This window comes from Hermetia illucens, chromosome 5 (genome assembly GCF_905115235.1).
Source record: "Hermetia illucens chromosome 5, iHerIll2.2.curated.20191125, whole genome shotgun sequence".
NCBI lineage: Eukaryota > Metazoa > Arthropoda > Insecta > Diptera > Stratiomyidae > Hermetia > Hermetia illucens.
The window spans coordinates 83,094,573-83,116,194 of NC_051853.1; the positions used below are offsets into that span (position 1 = coordinate 83,094,573).

General features: G+C 42.0%; 1 protein-coding gene across 6 annotated transcripts in view; it reads left to right on the plus strand.

The window, feature by feature from the left end:
* The window catches only part of LOC119657546 (rhophilin-2), a 169,219-nt gene that overhangs the window by 113,977 nt on the left and 33,620 nt on the right, over positions 1 to 21,622 (plus strand). For all 6 annotated transcript variants that reach the window (XM_038064496.1, XM_038064493.1, XM_038064494.1 and 3 more), the window contains one exon: positions 7,373 to 7,500. In XM_038064496.1, the coding sequence (XP_037920424.1) occupies positions 7,373 to 7,500 (128 nt within the window). The remainder of the gene's footprint in view (positions 1 to 7,372; positions 7,501 to 21,622) is intronic.

Consider the following 21,622-nt stretch of genomic DNA (forward strand, 5'->3'; position numbering starts at 1 on the left):
TAGGATCATTGGAAAATGTTAAAAGGTAAATTTTTGGTGGGCTTTTAAACATAATTTTTTGGATTTTGGTGTTTTTGTTACGGCTTTTTTTATGAATAAAAAAAAACGACCCGTCCGATTGCAATTATCCTAGTTTGCGGACCGTAGAAATATGTATTAAAGAATTCGTGAAAATTTCAAAGAATTTGGTTGGATAGATTTTGAGCTATGGTGGCAGCCGATTTTCAAGATGCAGTTTCGAGAAAAACGCATTTGAAAATTTAAATGTGATTATCAACAGTAAAATTTTAGCTCACCATTAATCTGCTATACCTGTTCCATAGAGAGCACCCTCCGTTTCTTCAAAAAAGTCTTGTAAGACCGATTGTTGCTCTCTGGTGTCAATTGTGGCTCTTTTAGCGAGGTCAGTCGATCGTCGTTCGGACCGCCAAATTCGCGCTTCATTTAGGCGGTCGGCATAGACCTGACATATGTGACCAACTTGACATTGTCACTAGGATTTTGAGAATGCCATTGAATCCTTCATTGAAAATAATTACAGCCAGAAAAGTGACTATTTCTACATCCTTGGCCCCAGAATGGGGGTGCTTAGGACCGAAAGTCCAGATCAATGCGTTTAACGACTGGTTATTCTGGGTCTCTGCTCCTAAACATCTGTTCAAGAGATCATCTCGTGACAAATCTTCGTAGATTGGTTTGATGACTGTTTGAACTTCTTCAGTCAAAGGTGCCTTCTCGTGGTGGAAACTATCCAGTTCTCCTTTAGCTTCCGCTTTGCGTCATTTGCACCAACTGTTCTCGCCTGCTGGACAATTTTGATGCTGAGGATTTTCGTCTGTAGAACATTTATGGAAGAAAGTTTCCCAAATTTCTTGCTTCATTCCTTCTATCGAATTTGCGTGTCGACGAATAGCTAGCCCAGGAAATGTAGTGAGGTCCTTAGCAGTAAGTTTTCCAGCCCCTTTTCCACCAATGCCTTTGTGATTCTTCTTTGCATTTCTAAGCCGCGTTCCTATTCTTTTCTCGACATGTCCTACGTATTTCTTCTTTACTACTATATTTTATTATTTGTAGAAATACCGGAGAAAACTCCAGCAAAATCCAATATACAATATACAAAACTTGTCGCAATTGGAACATCCATGTTCATGCTTGCTAAAAGTTTCTTTGATGATGTTGATGCGAAGTCCTTTTTCTTCTCTGATCACTATCGATTCCCATGAAATACTCGTTTTTTAGTGCGAGCATGACGTTGAACATTAAAGCGATCTCCCTTCGTACGATCCATTTAAAAAAATCACTGAACACAGAAACAGCACAATACTTACAACAAAATATAACTGAGTATAGCTTGAACGCCTTTCAGTGCTCACTCTAGACTGGATTATCCTTTTTATTCCAAACAGCAAATAAGTTTAGCCAATTACTTATTATTATTTTGTTAAGGGAAAGTCGCACCGCGTCCTTGAAGAACTATTGTGCCCCTTTTACTGGTTATAGTGTACCTGTTGATCATAGTATCTCAAGCAGGCCAGTAACCGTTAGGAACTTTAGTATGTTCCCCACTTCCAGAAGTTTCAGCTTTGCATCTGGTATTAAGTGTTCTCCCAGATGTATCGACCTACTTTGCACAAGTGCTGGACACTGTCCCAGGACGTGCATAGAGGTTTCGTCCTCCTCCTCACAGAACCTGCAGGCAGTGTCCGTAGATATCCCTAGCTTCCCTAGGTGGTAGTTCAGCCGACAATGACCAGTGAGAATTCCCACTATGATTCGGAGGTTCTTTTTGGTGAGGTTTAAGCAATCCTTTGTGCGCATGGGTTCGTATCCCCCAATAAGCACCCTGGACTGCTCCATCCCTGGTAGGCCCGCCCAATATAGTTCCCTCAACCGTTTTTCTTCGTTTCTTAGATTCATAGCCATGAAACCGTTTCCGATTCCACAGAAGGGTTCTGGCCCGTATAAAGGCATCCCTGCTCCCTTCTTGGCTAGTTCATCCGCTGCCTCATTGCCTTCCAGCCCAGCATGGCCTGGAACCCAAAGTATCCAGACCTTGTTGGACGAGCCGAGTGTATTCAGTCTCTCAAGGCATTCCCATACCAGTTTAGAGTTCACCTGGTTGGACCTAAGTGCCTTGATCGCTGCTTGGCTATCGGTGAGAATAGCTATGTTCTGCCCCCTGTAGTTCCTTTGCAGAATAAAGGAGGCACATTTGTCTATGGCGTAAATTTCCGCCTGGAATATGCTAGTGTACCTGCCCATTGGCTCAAAGTACATTTTCCTTGGACCAATGACACCGGCACCCGCTCCCTCTGCTGTGAGGGATCCGTCAGTGTACCAAGTAATCAGTTGCTGGTTTAAGCCGTATGTCACAGCCACGCTTTCCCAGTTTGTCTTGTTACTCCAACGTGTTTCAAACTTCTTATCGAAGTGAAACCTCGTTGTCATGTTGTCCCTCGGTATTAGTAATTCGGGATACCGCCTAGAAAGGATATCAATCTTCCTTCGATTTAGGCAGCTCCCCGCCTCACTCATGCTACCGGCCATCCTGAATATTGATCTCCTTGCCTGCATCTGTATGTGCAGATGGAGAGGGGTTAATCCCAGAAGGACCTCCAGGGATGCCGTTGGGCATGTCCTCATTGCCCCACTGATACACACGCAAGCCAGCCTTTGGAGCTTATGTAATTCCCTGGCTTGTGTGCTGAGTTGGGTTCTTTCTGCCCAGATTACCGCTCCATAGGTAATCATTGGTCTTACTATTGCAGTATATATCCAAAGTAGTATCTTCGGGCTACAACCCCATTTTTTTCCTGCTATGGATCTGCAAGTCATCAGAGCCCTCGTGGCTTTCCGACAAGTGTTTCCGACATGTGTTTTCCAGAGTAATTTTTGGTCTAGCGTGATTCCCAAGTATTTGACCTCTGTTTCTCGTTTCACCTCCATATCATGTAATGTTATGGCTTTCAGGTGATCCAGCTTACGCCTCCTAGTGAATGGTACTATGGTGGTTTTGGTTGGGTTGATCCGCAGTCCCACCTTCCTGCACCAGGCACTAGTAACCCTTAATCCAGTTTGGATTCTATCACATAGGGTATCTTCATATTTGCTCCTACAGATTAGAACAATGTCGTCCGCGTAGCCCTGGACTTGTATTCCAGTATTAGTTAACACGTCCAGGAGTTCATCCACTACCATACTCCACATCAGCGGCGATAGTACTCCGCCCTGTGGACAGCCTTGAGTGGTGTTCATGATAATAGAATTTGTACCTGTTTGTACCTCTATTTGTCTGCTTTCTAGCATTTTGCCCATCCAGAGTGCCAGGGTGTTTCCCACTCCTTTGCGGCTCAGGGCATCCTGTATCTCTGTGTGCGATGTGTTGTCGAATGCTCCTTCGATATCCAAAAACGCGCACAGTGCAATTTCTTTTGTTTCAATGGCGTCCCGTAGTACCTCTGTCAGCTGATACAGAGCAGTTTCAGTTGACCTTCCTGCCCGGTAAGCGTGTTGACAGTGATGTAAGGGATTACGCTTTAGAACGTTAGTTCTAATATAGTTGTCTATGACCTTCTCCACCGTTTTGAGTACGAACGATGTTAGGCAGATTGGTCTGAAAGATTTAGGGTGAAAAGGATCCTTTTTACCCGCCTTCGGAATAAAGACCACTTTTGCCCGTCTCCATGCCCTTGGTATGTAACCCAGTGCTATGCTCCCCCTTACCACCCTCAGAAGAGACTCTAAGATAATTCCTAGGCCCCTCTGGATAAGTGCAGGGAAAATGCCATCTGCTCCGGGAGATTTCATTGGTTGAAAGGTTCCCACTGCCCATCTTAGCCTAGCTTCTGAGCATACCTCTTTTGCTAGTTTCCAGCTCTCTTTCCTTCCCCTTTTATTCGTTGTTGGGGTGTCAGGCAGATTATTGTCGCCTGCCGCCGAGGGGTAGGACCCCGGGAAATGAGTTCTGAGAAGCAAGTGTACCCTGTCCTCCTCATTCTCGGTGAATGTCCCATCTTCCTTCTTCAAGCAGACAGAGGATATTTTCCCGTCTTTGGCTACAGCCTTGTACAGCCTAGTTGCTTCTGTGATCTGTTCAATCCCTTCACAGAATTCCCTAAAGCTGTTCCGTTTCGCTTCCCTGATGGCGTTGCTATACGCAGTCAGTGCATTTTTATACCTCCGCCAGTCCCCGGTTCGTTTTGCCCGGTTAAAGAGTTTTCGTACCTCCGTTCTCATTCTGGCTAAGTTTCTGTTCCACCATGGTACATCCCTTGATGACTTGACTGTCTTGGCCGGACAGCTGGCCTCATATGCGTCAATGACGATTGTGTTGAGGTCTTCCACCACCGTTTCTAATTCTAATTCGCTTCTGATGTCACCGCTCCCTTGAAGGTGGGCAATGTTGTTGCTCAGGTGCATTGTGTAGGATTCCCAATCCGTTCTCTTGGGATTCCTTATTATTCTTTTTATTTCGGAGTCACCCTCAATGTCGAATCTGATTATCCTGTGATCAGACATTGAGGGTTCATCCGACACCCTCCAATTCCTGACCATCCCGTTCATTAGGGTATTTCCTAGAGTTATATCTAGTACCTCTTGTCTGGTGCTGGTCACAAATGTTGGAGTGTTCCCTACGTTGTATATTTCTAACTTATTACTAAGAATAAATTCGAGAAGGTACTCACCTCTACGATTAGTGTCACTGCTTCCCCACACTACGTGGTGGGCGTTGGCATCGCAGCCGAGAAGAAGTGGTAACGCCCTCTCCTCGCAATACTCCGTCAGCTTTGCGACTTGTTCCGGTGGAGCCCGGCTCTCGTCTCCTGGGAAGTATCCCGATGCTACCACTACCTTTCGAGTGCTCCTCCCGGCTTCCAATGAGACTTGGATAGCCACAAGGTCCCCGGTTAAGAACTCTGAAAGACATATGTATTTTAGATTACGTTTGAGAATTATGCAAGCTCTTGGTTTTTCACAAGACGAGTCCCAAATTACCTGCATGTCTCCTCCTTGCAGACCGCGAATCTGCCCCCGGTACACCCAGGGTTCCTGAGCCAGCACTATTCCAATGTTCTCCTTGGAATTTGCCCTTGCAATCACTGCAGATGCAGCTCTCGCATGGTGGAGGTTTATCTGGGCTATCCTAGTGCTGGCCATTGGCTCCGTTATTGTTTGGAGCTCTTCTCCACTGTCGGAGTGTCACCCTCCTCCTCCGACATGGCGCTTTCCTGCGCGTCGCTGTCCACCCCGAGCCCTAGCAGTCCTAGGTCTAGGTCGTCCAGCTTCTGCTCTTCACTGGGCAGCAGGTCTATTTCCCTGGTTAATCCCATTCTTTCCGCCTCTATGGCTTCCGCGACTTCGTCAGGGACCTCGGTAAGTTTTCCACCCGATGCCTCCTCCGAGGTTTCTTTCCTTGGCTTTTCCTTGTGCACATGCACGGGTATGTTGCCAAATCGGTAGTTGATATGACAACTCCGACGTTTAATTGCCTCTAGTGATCGGTCATCTACCCCGATCGTGAGGAGTTTACCCTTTCCTTCCACCTTGCTTCTGAAGACTCTCCATAGTCGAGTATGGAGATCTTCGTTCTGAGCAATTAGGAGTCTCATGAGGTCTTCTGTTACTATTGCCGCGGCCTTTGGGAGAAAAACTGTCACCATGTGGGCTCCTGGTATATCATCTCCAGCACATGTTGACAGTTCCACCCCTTCCCAGCCTGGCAATCTAGGAATTATGGTTCTGACCCATTCTGCGGTACCTTCCGTCGCGCAGTCCACCAGTATAAGGCCTGGTCGAAAGCGTATCCCGGTGAACACCAGTTTCGACGTCCATCCCTTGATCATCTGCTTGACGACCAGTTCTTCAATGGTTTCCTGTTCCTCCCGAGTGAGTATTTGCTCGGGAAACCTTTTTGGCAGTATGGCCAGCCGAATGCCCTTGACCGCACTAGCATAGCTAATGCCGGGCTTCCTGGGTCCTGCCTTCACTCCTGACCTGTCCGGGTTTCCTCCTCCCGTGGGTTCAGGTCTGGGTTTTTTGGGGGCATTCCCTTCATGCGGGCTGATCTCTGCTGCTCCCCGCTTTCTCGGCTCCGGTAGAGATGGCTTAGGTCTGTCCTGAGCCTTCTTAAGGGCCTCTTCTGGTTTCAGGCCTTCCTTCAGATAGCGCAGGTACCATTTGACCCCGGCGCCACTGAGACCTGTCTCCTTCCTGACGTCTGTTAAGTTTATCTCAGACGTGCTTTTGCTGGTTCCTGCTCTTTGAGCAGTGGTGTTCGTTGGCTGTAGTCCATGCAGTATACCAATGCTCACCTTGGATCCACTGCTTGACGTCCCAACTTCTCCCTTCTTGGGTGTAGTCACCTGGCTTTCAGTAATTCGGAGACGTGCCTCCACCTGATTAACCAGTTTTGGTGCGGTACGGGGCCCCGCTTTTTTGGTTTTTGTTTTTTTTTCCAATTTAGTACTCATTTGATTCCCACGAGTATGGGGGTTAAAAGGTCTGCCGTGCCATAGCCCCCCGTAGCACGGTAAGATCTAACTTACTCACTGAGGCGACCAGGTATCAGTGAGGCTCCGTTCGAATACAGTCAGTTACCCCCGACTGCAAACTATCCAATGGGCACGGTTCGCATGACACCCTGGATTGGGGGAGGTGTTTTTCGACTCCCCAGTCTAGATCCGTAGCGTTTTGTTAATAGTAGGGTCACCTCGTACAGGGTGTGGCTATCACCACTCACTAACGGTCTTGGTAGACGAGAGGCTTGGCCCCTGAAAAGGCACACACCGTCCCAGAGGAGAGACAACTCATCCTTAGACAAAGATAGGTTGGCCTCAGGGAGCTATGTTCCGCATCAGTCTATCCTGCAGTACACTGCTTGACCCCAGCCAATTACTTGGTTTTCCATCTTTTTATATTTATACCTGTGTTCGAATTTATAAGGCTCAGGTAAAAAACTACCAGGTAAAAAAAAGATTCGATGCTCTTTCTCATCGAGTACTCTAGCCGCGGCTGCAAATTCCTTACCTGTTTAACACTGTAATTTCTGAACGACTTGGAATATCGGAAAATCCCCTTGCCCACATATTCTCCACTATATATAGATTCAATTCATGCAAAAAAAAATCGATTTCTCCAACCCGGCACACGGGATGACCCCCTTAAATCCAACGCAAAATTATGTCATTCATTAGAAGCATCGGTGATCATAGTTCCAATATTGGTTTATACACTTGTGTAGTTCAATTTACTGTTATTGGGTTTGATCAGATAGTTTAATACTAAGTTTTCATAAAGTTACGATTTATTGAATTCAGTAGCTATGTATATTTCACCACTTTTCAAGGAATTTATAGAAGGTTCTTTTTTGCAGGCCACAACCAACAGAAAACTAAAGGATACAGTCGCATTGGAATTGAGTTTCGTAAATTCAAATCTTCAGCTGCTAAAGGAACAATTGGCCGAATTAAATTCTTCTGTAGAAATATATCAAAACGAAAGGTAAGTTAGTTTTAATTAAACTTGTTCGCCCAGTTTTCCCGTAGTAGTTTCCACAAGCTAGAAATTAAGCCATTGGTAGATAATTGACGTTATTTAATTATTGTCAAGGTTTCGTTTATTACCTTTAACTTGATATCACTCCGGGGATTATAGCATATCAATCTGACCTGAACAATATTGATTTATCCGTAGGCGTAAACCGTAAAAATGAATGTAATTTTTAGCCCATCTCAAGCTCTAGTTGCATTCAATGTATCTTAAATTTCTCTGAGCAGGCGTGTTTCTACCTCTTTCCCAGATTCTATACTTGTTGTGTCATTCCAATCAAAATCCAACGTCTCAATATTTTGCCGAAAAGGAAGCTTGATCTTAATTTATCTCCACTTTTGATTAGAACTTAATTAGATGTGTCAGATTCTAGAGTTTCATCCTTTGAAGTATCTATTGGTATGTTAATCTTTGTGAGTGATTATGAAGTGATTCGTGTGGATTATCCCCTTCCAGTTTTTTCTCCGACCCAATTCTAAAGAATAAATTATCAATAAAAGCCACAGTGATATATGGAGGCTTCCAAAAATAAACATCACCCATTATCTTCCACGTCATTCCCATGGCAATCCATTAACCCATTTCCAGATTAAATTAATATTCTTTTCTTTTTACCAAATAGTCTCGTATTTGATTTTTATATTGATGAATACGGTGCCACCCGAAGATAAATTTATAATTTATAATGGAAGGTTGCCCGCAAATGTATCGCTTGGTAAATATTCTCGAGGATGCCTGCGAAAATGCAAATGCCTAACTACCTCAGAATTGAATTCATTACTGACAATATGTCTGGATTTAATATGCAAAACACCAAAATAACTCGTCATTTACATAATTTTGTTTATGTTTATTCAATTCTGGCGAGAACCTACGAAAAATGTCCTATTTTGAATAAGAATAAGCATTTTGTCACATTTATATGTATGAAAGCCAAAGTCACGTTTCTATCAGAAATATGATGTCTGCTTCCCCCAAGAACCCAATGTCAATTTTGAAACATGTTAATCTTGTGGGTAGTGAATTAATGTTAAATAATTAGTTTATAATTGGGGCGTTGTGTTGACTTTTTCTGTTTAAGTTACAAATGGCGTCTTCCTTGTGACTTTATAACTCATTCGTGGTTTCAGGCGAAACGTGTTCACACCAATTCCAGGGGGATAATTTATGGAAATACAATAACGACTGAATTAATGTATTTTCTCCCAGATTAGTGACTTTGTTTGTTGGTAAATACAAACTTCTTTGGCACCGCTATACCGTTTGTTGTTTCCGGTTAATCAAATCTATTCGCGTTTAGGTTTTCACATTATCTTTAATCGAAATTTTTTTTAATAGTTTAGACCGTTACAACCATTTTCAGTTTTAAGGGGGTCATCTCATGTGAAGGTCGGTTTTTTTGCTTCTTTTAGAAATTTTTTGTGAAGCATTGGAGAAAGATACAAATATGAATTTCTCACTATAGATTGATTAATATTTTGAGCGTGCATAGTAATTTTTCCAGCCCGATCAAATAGTTCGTTATTGAAATACAGGGCAATGTATACACCCATCTCCGAAAAAAGGTGTTTTTCTGCTGTCACATCTAAATGGCATTTTAACATATCCGGTCACCGGTCACCGGATTTAACTAGAGTTCGCAAACTAGGATTATTAAAAAATATTAAAAGTTCAATTTTTGGTGCCATGTTAAACTTTTCCTTGTGAATTTTGGTGTTTTTTCACGGCTTCAATGAATAAAAAAAAACTACTGAACGAATCGCAATTATCCTAGTTTGCGACCGTAGAAATTTGTTCTGAATAAGTCGTGAAAATTTCAAAGAATTTCGTTGGATAGATTTTGGGCTATGGTGGCAGCCGATTTTCAACATGCCGTTTCGAGAAAAACGCATTTAAAAACTAGAATGCGATTTTTAGCCATAAAACCTTAACTGACCCTTAATCTGCTATACCTAATCCATAAACCTTAGGCTTCTTCAACAAACACATGTACAGCCTTGGATTCAATTCTTATGATTTTAGCGAACTCATTCGAACGTCACTCGGATTGATAAATACGAACTTTATTACGGCGATCGACATAAATCTGGCATGTTACTTATCACATGCTTAACATTATAATTTCCGAACGGCTCCGAATATCAAAAAATCACTTTGGCCAAATATTTTACATGATATCTAGATATAATTGATGCCAAAAAAAAATTCGATTCCGCAAATCCGACACACGGGATGACCCCCTTAAATGCTTACGGAGTTCTGTAAAAAAATCTACTTCTGCTGTTTTGATAGAAACTGAATGAATTTTTAAAAAATGCTACTCGTCTGCAGATTGCATTTAGCGCTTCACTCAGGACTTCACTCGGAGCAAACTATGCAAATGAATTAAAAGTCTGCATCTGAATTCCGACAGTTTTTTTCTCCTCTAGGTCACTGTTATATTGAATAATTACGGGATTTTGATTTTATTAAGTCGAAGAATTATAGAGGTTTTCGAAACCAATCCACAACAAAATAACTGTCCATGGGAGAATACTATCATTGATGCATCCGGTATACATAAGAATATAGACAGAAGTTCTAAGTTTGTGAGACATCAGAAGTGCAAGGTTTCCTAAAATATGTGCATAAATTGTGTTAGTAAACACGAGTGTACAGCATGCAAGATAGAATCAATTTTATCAGAAATTCAGAAGCTGATTTATTTAAAGTATCTTTCAACGGATGCGATTATCTTGGCTCATCTTTTCGGACACATCCGGACCCTATATGGGACAAATTTGGATTCAAATTCTAAGGTAGTTTTTTGACCCCCCGACGGTTTGTATCTGGTCTGGTAGCAAATGGTTTGATATCATCTGGATGCAAAATGGAACTGCTATATTTCACTTCAAAGGGGCTTCTGCTGATGACTGCGAGTGTGGGTGAACGCGACTCACTGAAGCTATGTTACCGTGAAAAATTACGAGAAGTGTAGCGTAGCATACGCTGTGTTTCCAATAATATAACATCCGGTAAAGTTTTGTGGATGATGTGGCAAGTCACACTAATAGGCAGATACGGATTGCTCCAAGCAAGAGCGAGACTATGTATCTTTACCATCAATGCATTCAAACGGAGTAAAACCGCTGGTCTTGCGTTATTTTTCTGTGCAGCCCCTGCAATCTGTATAAATCTATATAATTCTTAACTTTTGGGAGTCTTAATCCTAGCAAGTGGATGAAGCCCTTTTGTCATGGTAACGTAGCCTCTGATAGTTCACTGCTACACTAAGGGAGTCCAAAACGCATGAAGTTGGAAGCAACGGATTTTAACTCTTCAGAAATCATAGACTTGAAATCCATCCGCGGTTTTGATCAATAAAATCACGGTCAAGTCACGCATTTTGGACGCCTCATCAGATTTATGTTGAACGGAAGAATCGGTGGATGACATACGCTTTGTTTCTGTGAAAAGCCTGCACTCAGTGTCAGCGGTCAGCAGGAAAAGAAAGTACAGCTATTCCCATAATGAAAAGAACTGGACACCTGACTATAGACGGTCTGCTGGTGGCACTGTTGCTTAATTTTCCCTAGAAAACTGGAGAAGAAGGCTCGGCAAAAGAAAACTTCAGCTGCAAAGGAGAGGAGAGTACAGGATAAATGTTGCCTGTCAGAATTTTTTTTCCGGAAAAAGGGAACCTTGAGGTGTGAACGCAATTGGTCTAATACCGGTATGTGAAGAAGTGATATAAGAATCTGCAATCAAAGCTGTTAAAGTTGATTAGAGATTGGTGAGTTAGCACTCGAGGACTCATTTTCTGATCGCCGTTAGTTAGAATTTAGTTTGGCTATTGAATTTGAACAGACTGTAATATAAAGACGGGGCACCTAGGAAAATGTAGTGAATAAAATTTCAATGAACTTTTTGACAAAAAAGTGGAGTTCGCTAGGGGACAAGGGACGTCTTTGGCAATAGAAGGTTAACTGGAGTCGCACATTTATAGAGTGCTTTGAGAAGTTCGTTTTACTACCTAGGTGAATGCTGTAAAACGGTTCCACAGCGGAACCGAAAACTACAAAAACTTACGACCAAACGGCTTCTAAATCGTGCTTGTAAAAGCAGTAAGAATAAAGACTGGTTAAACTTCAGGAACTTGCAGCGTGAATATAAAAGGCTCGTGAAACGTTCGAAGCAAGACTCCTTTAGAACATACTTCGAGTAACTGAAAGTAGAAAGAGAGACTTCAAGGCTGTTGAAAGTCATCAAAATCGATGAGTCGGCCAAGCTGGACTATCTTAGAAAACCGGATGAAATTTTCATGAACTCCAGAGTTGAGTCTGTGCAGACTCCCTTGGAAGTACACTACCCGGAAGAACAGGTGTCAGAAGTGGAAAGGAGAGAATTAGAGAGAAAATAAATATGAAAGTGTTACAAGGGAAATTAATAATAATAATAATCGTTGGCGCAACAATCCATATTGGATCGGGGCCTTGAAGTGTGTTAGAGCACTTCATTCAAGACCGTAACGGTACACGTAAGGGAAATTGCCTGCGAAAAATGTCAATTCAATTCCAAAGAACTTCAGACAAATCACTTTAACATCATTTTCGCTGAAATATCTGGAGAGACTGGTTCAGCATCACATTCGGGGGAAGACTTAAGGTCGCACCCACTAAATAAAAATCATCACTATGATATGCAAAATCTACCAATACACGTTCAAGTTTATGCGGATGTCGTAGCTGTTGCTGGTTGAGATTTCGGAATAGTGTATCGCAATATACAACGCGCCGTTGATCTGATTGACAGTTGGTGCCTCAGGCATGGACTTTCAGTAAATCTAAATAAAATCACAATGATATTATTGACAAAAAGGAGGACACTGAATGGTCTTTGCCTTCTAGAAATGAAGGATACATCCTTTCAACTCTCCGAAGAAGTGAAATATCTGCTAGTTATTCTAGACAAGAAGCTTCTTTGGAACAAACATGTAGAGGTAAAGATTAAACAAGCTCTCACAGCTTATGGGCTGTATAGGTGCACCTTTGCCTCTACATGGGTACTTAGGCCTCAGGTAGTGACGTGCTATCATTAGGCCGATGTTCGCTTACGCATCCATTGTGTGGTGGGTGGAAGTGAAACAAAAAATGTTCGCTGTAAACTGGCCACATTGCAAATAACTGTGTCCCTGGGTATTACCGTTGCCATGAGCAACGGAAGTCTCAGAAGAAGGCGTGGCGGGATATACGGAAGTCTTTTACACCGATGGCTCAAAAACAGAAGAAGGTTTGGAGGCCGGAGTCTATCTCTCGAAAAAAAGAGAAGTGGGCTTTTCCTTTGGGAAAGTATGCAACGGTTTTTCAAGCCGAAGTTTATGCGATCCTAAGGGCGGCAAACTGGGTGATTGACGAGCGTTTGAAGGGCAGGCGTATCGCAATCTGCAGTGGTAGTCAAGCTTCATTCAGGGCGTTGAGTAATCCTTTGACCACCTCGAAAATCGTTCAGGAATGCAGAAACCGTTTGAACTCTTTCTTTAGATTCAATACGGTGGAACTACTTTGGGTACCTGATCACTGTGGCGTAGAGGGAAATAAAATATCGGATGCTTTGGCGCAAGAGGGGTCAATCTCCCCTATGCCGGGACCAGAACTGGAAATTGGAATATCAGTAGCATTGGCTAAGTCTGTTTTCAAAAACTGGGAACAAAATTCCCACAATAACAGGTGGCAGATCCTAAATGCTGCTCGACACACCAAACTTTTCCTGCCAGAACCGAACAGGCGTACCGCAAAGTTTATCCTGTCGGAAAGCAGGAACCTTGCAGCAGTATTTTGGGCATTCTGACCGAGCATAATTCACTAGCTGGGCATATGTTCAGAATAGGAATTACTCAAGATGATACGTGTCCCTCTTGTAATGAGGAAGCGGAATCCACGGAGTGTTTCCTATGTGTATGCCTATGGACGTATCAGGTATCAGATCTTTGGTTCTGATGTCCTCCAATTGCGACGGGTAGCATCACATCCACTAACGGAAATGCTGCGATACGTTAACGAATCCGGAATAATTCGTTGGACGCGGGTGGCGAATACAATGGGCCGACACGACCTGAGTGCTCAGATGCTGTAAGCTTCTCCCCCATCCACACACACGCACCATAAGCACGACATCTGGCACAACTCTAAATGCATTAGTCAATTTGCAGATTTTGGATTTATTTATTTAGAGAACTAGAGTGAGAACAGCTCATAGACTAATTCGATTAAACCTACGGGGAAACAACGGACGTTGGGAGCACAGAGCAAAGGAAGAGGTACTGGAAGAACTGAATCCAGTTCTTACAATGCCTTCTATTTCTCGGATCGCGGTATATTTGTTTGGATATGATATGATATGATATTGAAACGTAGAGACAACTGGGAAGAATCAGAACTATGCATGTTAGGATATACTGACGTCTTGTACACCGATGGGTCAAAAATAGAACAGGTTTCTGGAGCAGGAGTTTACCTCTCGAATAAAAACGAGAAGTGGGTTTTTCCCTTGGGATAAAATGTAACGGTCTTTCAGGTGCATGCGATGGATGATTGACGAGTGGTTGAAGGGCAGGTGCACCGCAATCTGCAGCATAGTCAAGCTACGTGGAGGACGTTAAGCAGTCATTTAATAACACAAAAATCATTCAGGAATGTAGAAACCGATTGATGTCTGTTTCGAGATTCAATATGGTGTAGAGGGAAATGCAATCTAGGATGCTTTAGCAAAAGAAGGTTCAACTTCATTCATGCCCGCACCGATCGGGGTGTCAGCTTTGGCTAATTCTGCTGTCAAAAATTGGGAAAAAGTTTCCCATAATTGCTGGTGGCAGAGACTTAATTCCCCGTTGATTTAATTAAACATTTCCCCTCAGAACTGAGCAAATCCCGCGATACATAAATGAACCCGTGATATTCCGTTAGACGGGGGAATCGAATACAATGAATGTTCTCTGGGTCGCTCGGCTGACTGGATAACATGCCGACCATAGATCAGATAGTTCGCTATTCCACCAGGAGTTGGGTCTTCCACTGGGAAAGGTATAACGTCTCGGCATAGATGAGTCGTCGATTGCTTTCACAGGCCAACCTGACGTTCTCCTCATACTTGGATGAGTAGGTCTCCAACGGCGGGGCTTGCTCTTCAGGTCAAAGATGATTGCCTGGTGATCACCGTGGGTTTAGTGTTCTCTGACGTATCAAGACATATCACGAACTGGTGAAGGATTAACAAAAGTCAGATCCACAACCGAACCGGACCCCATTTCCAGGAAGTATTAGCCTGACCATCGTTAGCCAACTTTCAGTAAGCCTACAAGAGCAAATGCCTTCTTGCTTTCGTCAATAAACTTCCCCATTCTTTGGCTCATGCATTTAAGTTATCCGCGATGACTTTTTATCTCTGTCCTTTTGCGTCCACTCTGTCCAACATGTTCTCGAATTCAGCCAACGTCAGGCTTGGAGAAGTACAACTGCTATAGATGCAGATGCCTCCCTTTTTGGTCGTACGGATCTATTGCGGCCTGCCTCATACATTTCTTATGACTTGGTCCCCGCATTCCCACAAAGCCGTATGGTTATGGTGTTTATATTCACTTGCACCTTCGATTCGTCGGTGGTTTGGAAGAGCATGTCTTGAGCGACCCTACAGTGATTGAGACTGATGTGAATCAACCTTATTTTCCCTTTCCTTTGAACTCAGAACACTTGTTGCTTCCGACAATATGCTAGCTATCCAGGCACTCCTTTTAATCGCACAACATGCGTTTGGGATCCGTCCCTCTGTTTGTATGTGTGTCACAACCACTTCCTCAGAAAAGGTGAGAGGGGGTCACCTTACATGCAAAGGAGGCGTCACCTTACCTTTCGTACCTCAAGGGCCCAATTTTTGGTTTTCGACTTGTTCCTGTCTCTATGGGGTTAACTGGTCAGAGATGAATTTTTTTGTGGAAATAGATATAGTGTGAAAATATAGAAATGAAAGAAATTTTTTTTTATGGGTCCTTTATTACCGCAAGGCAGTCAATCTTGGTAATTTGGAAATTTACTTGAGAACCTCTTGCCTTGAAAAGCGGTCATAAAAAATTTATATCTATGTATGTATTATACATGGAATCATCCCACCAGTTGTGCGTGATTTAGCTAGGGTTGCCACTTAGTCAGCCTCCTTCTATCATATAAAGTTGGGATTACTTATATGAGCGTTGTTGAGTCATATGTTTAACCGGAGAAAAAGGGTGGATCGGAGAAAACTTAAAAGGTTGCATGAATTACTTTTTGTTTCCTGATTATCCAAAAACCCAGAATATTGAAATTAAAGAAAAACAATGCTCTTTTGGGCTGTGTAGTAATATTGCATTCAAAAGAATATATTGTATTTACTGACATACGCAGATAAATATAAAAGTTGAAACAATAGTCAATGTTCAAAGAAATATCTCGTAAGTATTATAGATAATTATCTAATTAGATCTTCAGATGAGGTCTAAAACAGTCCCGGAGGCAAGATTTCTATTTAGCGAATATTAATTATGGGAATTATATCATGCATTTTAACCGCTAATACTCGTAATATGAGTTGAGTTTTCCGGAGAATACATAATACACCACATAATGGAATTGTCGTAACATATCCGCCGGAATAAAGTTCCTAATCGAAGATAGGTTGCACACGTGTACTCAGTAATTGAAGTCGATTTGTAACTGACCTTGTGGGATACTTTATTTTTTTTAAGAAATGTGCTTCGCCTTACAAAATAACAACACTAAACTTGTTTTACATATGTCGTTTACACATTCCTAGTAGTTCATATTTGATATGTTGAATTAATTAAACAAGATTCTCGTAAAACTAAGAGCTTGTAACGTCCATGCGTATCTTGTTTCAAATTTAAATAGCACCTTGGTTCGTGTTTTTAATACTAAGTGAATCTAGTTTTTCTTAGTCGCAGCTATACATGTCATGTGAGCACACATATATGCATATATGTATATGCAGCCTAGTGGAAAAATGTATGAGTGTATGAGAACACATGATATCTTGAAGAAATGATATTTCATGACACCATAAAAACAATTTTCTTGACAAAGTTACTGCTTAAAAGTGGACTCAAATTACGCTTGTCATTTTATCGGATTTTCTATGCTTAAGTCAAACTTATGGAACTCACGTTGATGTAGATAATTACTTATGTTGCTGTAGATTTAGCAGTTCCATAACATGCAATTGCAGCATTGCGATCATAAACACAAAGCTCTGTGCAGTCGTCCTTTAAGCGAAATAGATACAGATACATAGGTATATAGTTATTAAGGGGACTTTTAAACCGTATATTCATATCTATATATTAAAATCCTTTTTGGAAAAGTAATCTCTTTGTTCTCTTATATATTCGGCTTTCTGTGGGGATATGACAGCGACGAAGAACCTTAGTTTGAATAATGTACAACTTGGCCTCTTACATTGTAAGTCGTATTAGGTGCGTTCTTCTAAAGCTGCATTCATTATACGTGCTTAGTATCTGTACAAGCATAAAACCTCCACGCCAACAATGTTGACTAGTTATTGTCACATCGAGATTATCTGTAATGAAAAAAGACTTGGGATGCTGTAAAGAACCAGACGGTATGTTCATATCGGCTGAATCTTATGCAAGATGATGATGCAATTAGGAGAAAGCAAGGTAACTTAAGGTAAATAAATGTGAATCGCTTTACGTGGGCATATTCCAGCTTACAGCCTGTGACTAAAGATACATGCATTGCGTACTTAGTTATGTCACGTATGTACTTTTTAGCAATTGAGATTTTCTGTAATGAAGGTTTTTGTATTTGGAAGTTGGATTGCCTCAAAGGGTTGTGCATTGCGGAGGTTTCAGTTGTACAACAAAACTTTTGGGAAAAATGCATTACACTACATTCCACTGCTGTCTTTGGGAACGAGATTTTAGAATGATGTCTTACATTTTTTTAATTTTCTTGGAAATTAGTATGGAAGATCGAAAACTGGATTTCTCGGTTTTCTACAATGTTTGAAAACTGCATATATCGCAAGAACCTAAAGCATTACAAGGATTTGCAAACAAATTTTTACTGTTATTGGGATAAATGGTTGCGAACATTTTTACGTAATTTACACGTGGATGCCAACACTTCCGTACTCGGACTGCTTTGTCTTTAAACCCACATCCGTTACGCTGAGATAAATGCGAGGGGTATCATCCTCTTTAAGTCCACCCAACTACTGGCCTATGCTGAACGGCATTATTGGAAGAACAACCAGAAATGTACAAATTGCCTTCAATCAGATGGAGCAGGTGGCGTGAGATATTGGGCTGCACATCAACGAAGACCAGACGAAAATAAACCAAAGAGGCAACAACATCAAACAGCACTGGTCAAATGTGAGGAATAAAAATAGGAGACTACAACTTTGAGATCGTTGATTATTTCTTCTATCTAGGGTCGAAAATCATAACCGATAATAGCTACGACGATGATATTCGCGCACGGTTAGTAGTAGCCAGCAGAGCCTGTTTCAGCTTACGGAAACGGTTTCGTTCAAAACGTTTCACTATAGGGTTAAAGCTCTTACTTTATAAGACAATGATCTTGTCAGTTATCATGGAGGAGAGACTTCTTCGAGAGCAGAACCCTCCGAAGAACTCCTCTACAAGAGGATGAACGGTTCCATAGTTTATATAACGACGAAGTCTATGAGTAATACGATCAACGTTTGGTTGTGGACACAGTCCGGCCCAATAGGTTGCAGTGAGCGCATCACCTAATCCGTTTGGATTAGGATGATCCAGCCCGGAAAGATTATAAGGGTAATATCTTAGGTATAAAAAAAAGATAAGGCAGACCCTACCTCAGATGGAGCGATGACGAGGGCCGTTGTTGTTGTAGGTTTTAGTTGTCCCATGACGTGCTGGCCTGGCCTCTGGTCCGCCCTATGATGATCGCACGGGGTGACGAGAATTGGCCAGGGCTTCGGCTTATGTGTGTCAGCAAGGTGAAAGAAATATGAAATAAAACATGAGAGTTGCATAGTCCTAAAGCTTGATTCTTGATTCTTTTAAAAGCTGACAAACTCCTCAATCTGGAGTTGGTGTCCTTCTTTTAAGAAACCTCTTAGGGAATTGAAAGACTCTTTCCAAATGAACTTGCTTCTAGCCGGACTCTGTCTCCTACACTCAAAAATAAGGCGGGCTATTGTTTCCTGCGCGCCACACTTTAGACAATTGTCATTGTTGATTTTGCCAATCTTCCGAAGAAAAGGTTTGCTGTAGACGTGGTTTGAGTAAAGTCTATTGAAAGTTTTCACAATTGCGACACTATTCATTGAGATGAAGGTTAGTATTTTGATGGGCAGTTCCGGGGAGATTGTCGCGAAATCTTTGCGTTGGCTGATATTAATCTTGCCAGTCCGTTTTAATTTTATTTTGCACCACCCATAGCACATTCTAAGCTCCAATGGATGAAACCATGGTGCTTACGCTGATTAGGGCTGCTTTTGCTGCTGAGGGCGCCTGCTTGTTCAACATAGTTTCACTTTTAGCTGGGAGCAACAGTATTTTTATCTCCTCGAAGTTAGAATTCGCTATTGCGTCAATTATTTCCCAGACAATGTGATGTGTGATGTCTTGCTTCCCCAGAAGAGTGTAGGATTTTTGGGAGTCTGTGATTATTACTATTTTCTTTTTTATCTTTCCTTTGCATTTGTGTCGCCATCTTTATGTCATTCAATTCAGCAGACAGGACTGTTATTGTTTCCATCCTGTAGCCAGCTTTGACTCGAGGGTGGCCAGAGACTACTGCCCAGCTGGAGACAGCCGATATTGCTGCATTAGTTCCATATAGGGCAAAAGCCCTGTTCCTGAGTTTGGTTATTTCATTTTGGATTTTAACTATCCAGCCATTTCTGTTCCCATTCTGTTCCTGCCCTGAGCCACTCCAGACCAGCAGGTTTCCCATTCTTCTTTCCTTCTCATAGATTTTGAAGTTATTAAAGGCTTGCTGGAAATTCATAAAGTTAGCGATAGACCATTTTCAGTCATGGGATTGTCTATGACCAAACTATGGGAGGAGGTAGCAAATATTTTGAGCCTTATCAGCTACCTAGGGGCCAATAGTGTTTTTTTAAACTTATGGGGGATGGGGTGCTCACTCACCAGAGCATAGGCCACATGATGCGGTGGAGACTTAGTTAAACCTAATCATCTTTTCAACTGACGCAGGTCAGGATGCCAGACACCTTCTAGAGATATCGAGTTTGTGGACCACGGCGCAAAACCGGGATGACTGGAGTTCTTGATTAAGACAGGCCTAGACCGGATACTGGTCATTGCGTCTACGATGTTTGTTGATGATTAATGACTGTTGCGTGTCTTCCTGATGCATTAATCCGCCCTATAATTTCTTCTCGTTTGTATCCAGTAAACGATGCTATTAAGGAGGTAAACCACTGTAGAGGTCGGAAAAAATGCTAAAAAGTGGTCAAAATTTATAAATAAACATTGAACCAAGCAATATAAAAGAGAAATCCTCCTGTCGAGGAGCAGGTTGCTCTGAATATAGATTAAAAATTTCAGAGCAATCGCACAAAAATTACTCGAGATCCCGTACCGAAATTTTTTGTTTTCAGTTAATCGCTTTGAAGTTTTAACCACCAAAATTGCACGAGTAAGACAATTGGACGAATAAGAGGGACCGCCCAATTCTTGCTCTTCTTCGCTCAGAAACTTTGCCACGTGATTTCAAACTAGTATAGCTTCAATGGATAAAAATTGTTCGATTTCCCGAAAGTGCTAAAGTGGTTTTGCCCCTTAAGGGCTGCTCTTTCAGGCTACCGAAGTGAATATTTTAGCCATTATCTTTGTGACAGCAAGAACACTCAAGATCATTAACCAAGGATCTTTCTTTCTAGACTCCTTAGATTTTCAGATACCTGGAAACAGCAACTGTGTAGAAAATGCAGGGCACTTCATTCAAGACCTTAATGTTACACCACAGGATTACAGTACCCTGTAAGAAGCAATACTGTCAGCATTTCGCTCGCCTGTGATTATTACCCTGACTTAATTTAGGTACTTATTCACAGCACCATCAAGTCACGATACAATGAAGCCTGAACCGCAACTTTCCGTATGACAGCCTAGTGCTCTTACCACTGAGCTATCCAGCCACACTGTATCTCTCGATTTTTTTCGCAGCAATGGAGCTGCATAGATTTTTTGCCATCAGTTGTATCCAGATATAATTTGTAATATTTGGGCCAAGTGATTTTTGATATTGCGAGTCATTCAGAAATGTCAGGTTTATGTCGACCGCCCTAATGAAGCGTGAATTTATCGGTTCGAACCTGAACTATCCGGCTATTGTTGATTATAGTCCGGGGAATATTTGTATAAAGAGACACTCAAAAAAGGCGATAGTGCTTCAAATAGGAGGAATATATTCCATATAAAAATTACATTTTCTATATTGGATAATTAGAGTGCTCTAACAGTGGTGACCCCCATTATACATGATTCCTTAACAAAGATAAGATTATCCCGTAAAGTTATAAATGAAAGCAAACTAAAGTACATAAAATACTTTTGACATATACAGAAGTAGACATCTATGAAGTGTATTTCATCGCCTAAGTCATCGTGCTCAACCACCGGGGTCAAATCTCGAAAGGCTACACCAAAGCGTTGGATGGTCACACCGCCCACACTGCCTGCAAATTCTCCGAAAAGTAACGTAAACTCCAGCGGGCAAATGGCAAGTCGAGCAGAACGCACTGAGTCAGTCATGCTGGTCATTTTAAATTCGAGAATCAATTGCACTTCGTTGATTGCAATAACCAAGGACCAGTGGATGCAGTTTATGCCAAGAACGAGTCCTCATCCGGGGAAGTTGTCGCTTCAGCATCGTCGCCAACTACTCCGCCATCGTGACCCGAGGAATATCACTTTTCTGTCTCACTGCGGGGTTCCATTGCTTTGGCGGTGTGCGGCTCCCGTGTTCCGCTCCGTTTGATAGACGCATGTCGCATGATAACAAATCGG